We start from the raw sequence: 9,810 nt of genomic DNA, 5'->3' as shown, positions 1-9,810 counted from the left end.
TCATTTTATAGATCAAAAGCTCTATAATTATTAACTTCGAGCAAGAATTACAAGGTTAAAGTTGTCTTCATTATACTAACTCACTCCTAAAAATACGAACTTATTACATGCAACTACTGCCATGCCAGAAAGAAAAAGAGAGATGACTAATCCAATTTAAACAGCATATGAGCTAGAAATTCCTCACATACATAATGTTCACTTCTTTCCTAGTCACTTGCCTCCTGATGATGCTACATATATGCATATATATATATTATATATATATATCTTTAAGAGCATACTAGATACTCCTAGTATAAGAGAGCATTACAGAAAAACATAAAGGAACACATACCCAGATTTTCTCATCTGAGATGCATAGTACTTTTTAATTCGTTCTGCTCGCGCATCAGTAACACTTCCATGATGTGAGCATGCATCAATTGCAACAACAGAATGCTGGTAGTGAAAGGAAAGTACTTGGGCAAGATAACCCTAAAAGGTGAATAAAAAAACAGAATGATGAAAATATAGATAAGCAAAGAGCAACAGTAATGAAAGATATGCACACAGCTATGAATATATTGAAAGCTATTTTTATACTGAACTAATACATGTACTTTCATTTTCTATTTCATGGGATTTATTGCTACAACCTAGGGCTTTCAGAGAAGAAAGTTGCTTTGATCCACGTTCCAAGCAATCCAAAACTTAAGCACCTCATCCATGGGGAAAGCAATCTAGAGGAAATCCCACCCTTTAGTGACAATTTAATAAGAAGAAGAACATGCTCTTTTAAAAATGTTTTCCATGTCTCGCACCCAGCAGGTATGAATCTTGTGCTCCTGCATCAGCACTGTATAGTTCAATAGAGCAGTCCAGCCACACTACAAGGGCATGAACTGGACTCTTTAATATTTTGCAGTTTTAAACTAAGACTTTGAGACATAGATAGCTAGGTGAATACAGTATTTCTAGGGTTTAGGAACCTCTCAATCTGAAATTTAATATGATGGCCAAGACAAATTAGTCATAAAGGCCAATGTTATACTAGAAGACTCTAACTTGATGAGACTAAAAACAGTTTCCTGAAATATGTGTAGAAGCATAAGCAAAAGAAGTTAAAACCACACCTGACCAGCACCAACATCAATGATGGTATGAGCTCTCACACTGTTTGCTATTGAACTAACAACAGCAGAAAGAATTTCCACCTGCACATGTATTTTCCATTCATATTAATGTTCCAGGCTTCTAAATTCACTGCTCAAGAAGAAAAGAATTCTAAATTCTCAATGTTTCACATCAACATCTGCTGAAATCATAAAGAACAGAAATGCATCAATGAGTAAACTACTTCATGTTTTTTCTTCAAATTCATTCCATGGGCAAGAACACTGTTAAGTGAAGTCATCTGCATGCTAGGTGATATCTGCAACAAGACATAAGATCATTAACTAGGAGTACACATTTGGAAACTCTCAGAAGACGAATTTAAACAAGATCTAGCACAAATATTGAAACAGAGGGAAATGCCCAGGTGAAGATCATATACTGCTTGCATGTCTGCCTGTTCTCGATGAAGCACCATAGACTGCAATTTTAGGATGAAAACCTTCAACGAAGTAGGCCAGTGCTCCTGTGTTCATTGTATTTAAGATGGCAAAATCAGAGTATAAGGCATCCTTCCAAAGAAGCAAAGAGAAGACAGGACAGATGCAAGAATAGGAAAACATCAACACGATAAAGCCCACAATTCTTGCCATATATCTTTCAAAGAGAAACTATATCTAATGATCGTCTGAATAATGTAAAAGCTGCCTATATTATTTAAACCCATGAAAGTGGCAAGAACAAGAGCTTCAGTTTAAAATCTATACCATTTTCATCCAATTAGATAAACGCAGTGAGACAAAGCTTTTCACTTCTTGCTACTCCCCAGACCTCTATAATGGACCCATAATATTATTCCCGATTTGGAGGGCAAGCCCAACGCTCACTGAATTGCCAGGAGGCATGGACGAATTAATGAATGCATCAAAAAGATTGGCTATAATAGAACTGGTTCAAAAACATTTAAATTAAAACTGACTCTGCAAATCTATATTATTTGAAACAATATCCAATTATGCTTGGTTTGTCCAAAATTCAAATTTAGATAAGTTTGACATCATATTATATTTAAGTGAATGATTTCTGAAAGAGAGAAACAAGAAAAATATTAGTTTCACCAAAAAGTTTGTCATATAATATAAGAAATTTTTTATAGGAATTGTTTGAACTAATTTTAACTTAATAAGTGGTGATATAAGAACTAATTCCCGAATTTAAGTGATTGCCAGACACTGTAAGTTTTAAAACAGGGTCTTCTGTAGTTAGTGGTTTATAAGACTAAAATAAAATGCCCCTGATAAAGACAACAGACAATGCCAGAAGTGCAGGCTTTATATCACCCACCTCACTCCACACAATTACGAAACAAGAGAAGCAACAAATGGAGGAGTTCCCCTCTGTCTTTTGAATGATAGTTGCTTGGTTCTCACTCACAGGTAGGGAAAAATTACTCCTCTCATATAGTTCACATCAAATTGCATAGACTTTTTTCCACTCAATTAGATTGTTCAAAGAGTAAGCCAACCGAAAGTTGCTTTTAAGAGGCAAGACGAAACGAGGTGACAAGAACATACCTGTATTACTCCAGAAGGAATCAGGAGGAGATTTTCAACAGATTCTCTGCGCAGGCAGTCAATCCATTCCTCGTCAACATTCTCCCAGAGTCTATCCTGAAGTAATATTATAAGCAAAACGTAGAACCAAACAACAACGAAGATTATATTCTGATCACACTAGAGCATAAAAACGGTATATATTGCCTACTATGAAATGAATTAAGCACAACCAATAGATTTCTTTTTTTTATTATCATCAGTAGCTATTATTTTCACATCGATCATATTATCAGTCGTCCAAAGCATAAAATTTCACAAGCAACTAGGCTATACTAAATGTGAGCTTGTTTCTATATGGACCTAATACCTAAAATCATGCAGTTTCCTACATTTTCTCAGCATCCAAATAGAGGTTTGTAGAAGAAAGAGTTATCGATATGAACCTTGAAGAAGTCGACGACATGGGCATTGATTAAGAAGATGTAGGGGACGATGAGTCGATGATGGCGTGGATCCATGCGAGAGTATCGATGGCGTGGATCCATGCGAGAGTATCGCCAGCACTCTGGCACGAATACTTGCACTTGCCAACCATCTCCACTAGTCTCTCTCGCGCGGGAGGGGAAGGTCTTCGCTGCGTCTCCATCCTCTCGCAAACCAATCGGCCGCGTTTGCTTGGTGATGTGAAAATTACTAGTTCCGAATGAAGTCAGGGAAGCATCGGAAGAATGATAAATAAATTTTTTAAATGAAAAAAATAATAATTTAATTCTATAAAATGTGACAATGCTTGTAAATTTTAAAAAATGAAATTATTATTAAAGTTTTTTACAAAATAAAAAAATATTTTTAATTTTAAAAAATAAAAAATGGTGAGGAAGAGTTGTAAATATGCAAACCATTTTATTTTTTATTGAACCAAATTTGTGAATTCTAAAATTAAAGTTGTGAGTGAATAAAGTTTTGTTGCACTCTGTTGATTAAAGAAAAATGATAAAATATAATTGTAAATATCTAAATCACTTTAATTATTTATTGAATCAAAATTATGAATTTTTAAACTAAATTTGTGAAAAAAAACTTTACTATTTTTTTATTAATTTAAAAAATGATAAGAAAAAGTTATAAATACTCAAATCACTTTAGTCATTTGCTAAATTAGAATTTTTAATTTCAAACCTAAAATTATGAGCAAAAATTTTTTTTTTTGTTTTTTAAAATTAAGATACTTTTGTCATTTTATCAAAAATTTTTAATAACAATGAGATCTCTTAAAACTTAAAAGGCATTATTACATTTTAAAAGATCAAATTATTATTTTCTTATTTTAGAGGGATTTATTTCCCATTTCCTTCTTATTTATTACATGGTAAATTTTATAAATTTTAAAGTTTCTATTAATATGAATTCAAATTTAGTTAATGCTTATTTGATTTTTTTTAAAATAAGTTATCATAAATAACATGAATACTCATAAATTTTATATTGTATACAAAAATTATAATATCGATATCTAACTAAATCTTTCTAGCTGTGCCAGGTTAAGAACTCAAGTCAGATTGTTTAGATTTATAGACACTATGTCATCATTGCTGCGCCTCACGTTAAATTAAAAATTTTCAATAAAAGTGCAAACTACAAACTGTGAATGAAAATAAAAATGGGGGAATTGTGGTTTTGTTGTTAGAAACAATCTTGTTACAGGAAAATCCTAAAATATTATTTGGTTGCAAACTATGAATAAATACATTCATAAATTCACTACAACATTTTTTCTCTAAGCAATAATCTTATTTACAACAATTTTAAAAGTGTTGCTCAATATAGTCTTAAGCAACAGTTTTTATATATTGCTATTAATTCCCTATTTTAAACAATATACTTTTGGCAACATTTAAAAAATGTATAAAAATTTTGAATAGGCAAAAATAAAAAATGTTGCTTGTAAAAGTTCTTTAATGACAACATTTTAAAACTGTTCCTCATTATAATAAGCAACAAAAATAAAAATGTTACCTATAAATTTTTTTCTGGCAATATTTAAAATTGTTGCTTATTATTTTTTTATGCATAAAAATTTATTTTTGATTTATTTGTATAATTTTTATATATACTTTTTTTATTTCCTTAATTTTTAAATTTATTATTTGGATAAATTAAAAAATTAATGTAACAATTGTGTGCGTGTAATATTTTGCATTATAATATCAACGAGTCTGCTTAGAAGAATGATTAGAGTTTTTTTTTTTTCAAGAGGTTTAGGATTCAAATCTTAACTGGGAAAGAAAATATTAATGTTTGGCTTTTTAACTATTTTGCAATAATTTTTAAATGTTGCTTTTTTTATGTAATAAGCAACATTTCATGGTTTTGGGCAACAATTTTTCAAACGAAGTGGTTAAAGATAAAAAAAACAATCTGTTACCTAAAGTAATTAGTAATACTCAAATTAAAAATATTTGAAAACTATTACCTATTTCTTTAAGAAATATTTTTTAATTTTGTAACAATACTTTTGAAGTGTTTCAAGATAAGAAAAATATTGTAGTGATTATACTGTGCAAAGTTGTGAATAATTAATTTAAAACCTAAAAAATATTAAATTAACATTTTAAAGTTCAATATTATTCGCCAGAATAACATCACAATCTTTTGTTTAGAACTATGTTTGCTTTAGTAAAAGAGAAAAACAAAAAGGTGTGCAGAAAAAATGAGATTTGACTGGTCACCAAAGGGATTCAGATGATGAGGATGTTTCTTGGGCCAAAAAATAAAGACAGTGATGATGTTTCGTGGAGTGAATCCCAGTTACTCGAGATTTGTACCCCCTTGGTCTTCATATATAAAATATTTTAAATAAAATCATGTAAATTAATAAAAATTGATTAACTACTTAAAGTACCGTAACATTTCAGTTTCATCCTTAATCGTTATAAAAAGATTTTAAAATAAATTAGTGAGAATATTTATTTTTTCTCTTTTTAATATAATAAGGGTATAATAATCCCTTTAGTTAAAAAAACATGTTGGTAATGGCAACCTTTTATATTTAAAAATTAAAAAATTTTTTATATACAAAGACGAAGGGAGTAGGTAGAACGGCAACCGCATCCGTGTCTCACGAGCAGGCTTCACAATCGTTTTCATAGTGCGCAGACTGGAGACCATGCACATACTTGGCGGCCACAAGGGTTAAAAAAGAAAAGGATAAGACGAGGAAAGAAAACTTGCGTGTTTCTTCCCACAGGGTCCAAGTAAAAGAGGAAAGTACGTCTATGAGCCAAAGCTTCACGAAATTCCTATTACAAAATCTCAAGAGTTTGATTTATTCGAATTGGATTTTGCCGTGAATCAATATGAACGGGCCTTAAGATTTAGCTTAGTTTTGAATTTGAAGAAAACTAAACTGCGGACAAAGTGGGTGTTTGAAAACCCATTAGGTTGGGTCAAAACTGATCAAAATAAAAAAATAATATAACTTTTATAAAACCTTGTTTCTTTGAAGGCATTTCAGTAAGTTTTTAATGCGACTTTTAACAAATAATTGTCTTTGAGTGTAATTTTAGATAATCGTATGTTTGAAAAGGAGGCTGACTAAGCTAAAAAATTAAGAGCGCTTTTGCATATATAATTCATATCATAAGGCTAGACTAAGTAAACAAATCAATATTTATTATATTTTATATTATGATTAATTTATTATATTTTTTAATAATATATTATATATTAATGATAACTTCTTATAAATTTTTAAATTTTTAAAAATTTACTTCATATTTTATACGCACTAGATTTTTTTTTTCTAGCTAATGGGCTGTTTTATCTTAAATTAAACTTGCTTATAAAGTGGATTTGACTTAAGGATATGTTTTCACAGCCAAAATCAATATCTTTTTTTTCCCCAGCAAAATCAATACCATGGATCGATCAGTACCATCAGTAGATCAATATCAATCAATACACACACACACACACATATCATGTATATGAATGGCTCTTTTTTTATTTTTTTTATAAACAGGGCTTTTTCTTTTTTGGCAGAAAAACTATATATAAAAAGAGTGATGCAGGATCAGCATAAAAAAAAGTTGGACTGAGACTTACTATAAAAATAATGGCGAACATTCGACCCCTGAATATAATTGTAAAAAGTTAAGCGTTGGATTTGCAATAAAATATTGTCACTGTTTTAAATTTTATTGCACTCATGATAACAAATTTTAAAATAAAATATTTGTTGCTTGTATTCTGTGTGCGCATTTGTATAAGATAATTAATTATATACAACATATGAATTAAAAAATAAATGTGGGACCCAAAATAAAAAATGCTTGTAGATATGAGACTCAAAAAAATAATACATATGAGATCTAATATTTTTTTTTATAAATGTAGGAGATTTATCATTTATTGCTTGTAGTTTATATATGTATAAGATAATTAATTATATACAATATATGAATTAAAAAATAAATGTGGGACCCAAAATAAAAAATGCTTGTAGATATGAGACTCAAAAAAATAATACATAAGAGATCTAATATTTTTTTTTATAAATGTAGGAGATTTATCATTTATTACTTGTAGTTTATATATGTATAAGATAATTAATTATATACAATATATAAATTTAAATAATAAATATAAAATAAAATATTTTATTATTTAAATTAATTAACTTATTCTGCTTCACTTTTATATATAAGTAAATTTTATCATGTATATTTTAAAGTGCACTGTTCATCAACACAGAGCTACGGTTTTTTTTCCTTTTTTTATTTAGTTTTTTATAATAAGATTTTATATGGAACTTATAATAAAAAAAATAAGTGCTGGACTCATAGTAAAAAATGTTTGTAGATATGAGAGTAATAAAAAAATAACATATATAAGATCTAATATGTTTTTGTAAATATAGGAGATTTATCATTTGTTACTTGTATTTTGTATGTATATAAGATAATTAATTATATATAATATATAAATAAAAAAAGGTGGGACCCATAGTAAAAAATGCTTATAAACGTAAGACTCATGAAAAATAATATATATGTGATCTAATATTTTTTCATAAATGTAAGAGATTTATTATTTATTTCTTGAGGTTTGTATATGTATAAAATAATTAATTATATAAAATAAAATATTTTATTATTTAAATCAATTGACTTATTCCACTTTTATATATAATCACACGGTTTAAAAAATTGGCTAATCCTAATAATTATATTTGAAATTGAGAAGTTTAGATTAAGATATATTTGTGATTAAAATTTTATTTTTTTCTAATTTAATGATACCATCATTTAATGAAGAGTAATTAAGAAAAATAATTCATAAATAATTTATGAAAATTATTTTTTTGCTTATGAAATATAACAACAAACTATGTGCAAATTTTTCTTATATTTAAAAATTGAGGAAACATATAGTCAAATTTATTAATGAATTATGATAGAACTACAGTGATTTGGTGAGATATATGAGATTTGAATTTATGACTAAAATAAATTCTATCACTTAATAAGTGTCACATGTAATACGATAATAATTTTTTAATTAAATGGGACTATTGTAACATATTTTATCATACAATACTATCTACTTTTTTATTATAAATGTTAAGTGTGAAACTCATAATGAAAATGTAAGTTCAAAACTTATAATAAAATTATAAATTTAATTTTTACAAATTATAAAAATTCAAGTCTACATCCATTAAAATTTAGGTCTACATGCAAACAAAATAAATTGTAGAATAAAACAAAATTTTTATAAAATAAATTTCTTATTTTTATGCATAAGATGTATTTTTAATTTGTTATTCGGTATAATAAATTTTAAACTAGAATAAGTTGGTGTTCATATATTTAATATCCATGGAGTAATGAATTTTAGAATAAATTTATTTTTAAAGGGATAATAAAACTTTAAATCCCTTAAATTTGCTTAATTATTGATTTATTTTCTTAAGTTTAATTTTTATTAATTTGATATCTTACATTTTTTTAAATTGTTACTTTAATCTTTTAGGTTTTCAAATAAAAATTCACCCTTAAATTAATCTAACATATAAAGTATTCTGATGACATAACATATTATATATGGGTAAATGAAAACAAATTTGCCTTCAAATCAATTTAAATTTATCATTAATTTACATGGCTGTTAGTTCAATATTTTTTTATCCATGTTAGCAAATTTTAATAGCATGTCACATTTTCTTCAAACAATAAACTCGAAGCATTAAATTGTTATTGACACTAAGGAACTAAATTGTTATTGAGGCAATCTTGAAAGATTAAATTGTTATCGAAGCAAATTTTATCATCATTTTTTAAATATACATTAGGTAACAAATTATAAAATAGAATGATTTATAATCTATATTTAATGATAATATTTTAACATATTTTTTGTTTACGTACATTATAATTTAATTTTTAAATTTTTAAATTCTAATAACAAAGTGTAAGGATAATAAATTTTGTTTATAAAATATTCTATTCATGTTTTTAATATATTGACAAGTTATATAACAAAATAAGTTGATGAAGAGGTAAAAAATTATATAATAAAAAATTGTGTAAATGTAAAAATTATTTTTAGAGGAGCTATTTAAATTATGCTCAACAATATTTAAATTTGACTTAGTTAGATAATCACATAAAAAATTTTGTTATTTACATTTTTTATAGGCAAGAGGATGAGAAATCCTTAAATAAAATAAGTGATTATTTATATTTTCAAGTAATAACTTGTTTAACTAGACTATGTTGTTTGAATTTTAATTTGTGTGGGGGTTATATATAAAAATTGTTTATATTTCTTATATGCACATGATATCATATTTTAAAATAACTTATCTAGGAATAAAACAAATTGTTATCTTCTTTTTATTCCTAACAAGAAATAATTAAGTAGATCAGGTGTACCACATCACTTATTCTCTATCCAATCAAAATATTACATTTAGATGATATTTAATATAAATTACTTTTAATATTAATGATAATGGAGAAAGAAAAAGCAACCAATTAAATGTACATTCTATTATAAAAATAAAATTAATTAAAAAATGTTACACAAGATTTAATTTAAATTACTTGAAATATTTTAGTTGTATAAACCACAAATAATGTGATGCACCTAGTTTATT

At 26.8% G+C, this 9,810-nt stretch overlaps 1 protein-coding gene across 1 annotated transcript; it reads right to left on the bottom strand.

Annotated features, from left to right (window-relative positions):
- Positions 1-337: 337 nt before the first annotated feature.
- LOC129301227 (uncharacterized) lies at positions 338-5,819 on the bottom strand (the record flags this gene model as incomplete). The annotated part of the gene is made up of 7 exons (XM_054939800.1): positions 5,728-5,819; positions 3,095-3,344; positions 2,670-2,765; positions 1,538-1,621; positions 1,340-1,414; positions 1,116-1,196; positions 338-477 (listed from the first exon to the last, which is right to left on the bottom strand). Coding segments are annotated over exons 1-7 (818 nt in total), but the record flags the coding sequence as incomplete, so codon positions are not given.
- Positions 5,820-9,810: the final 3,991 nt, after the last annotated feature.

The sequence above is a fragment of the Prosopis cineraria genome, unplaced genomic scaffold (genome assembly GCF_029017545.1).
Source record: "Prosopis cineraria cultivar Desert tree isolate PC_DT_omini unplaced genomic scaffold, ASM2901754v1 PC1970, whole genome shotgun sequence".
Classification (NCBI taxonomy): domain Eukaryota; kingdom Viridiplantae; phylum Streptophyta; class Magnoliopsida; order Fabales; family Fabaceae; genus Prosopis; species Prosopis cineraria.
The sequence above is the reverse complement of the archived record's forward strand: the minus strand, read 5'-3'. Positions and strand labels throughout refer to the sequence as shown.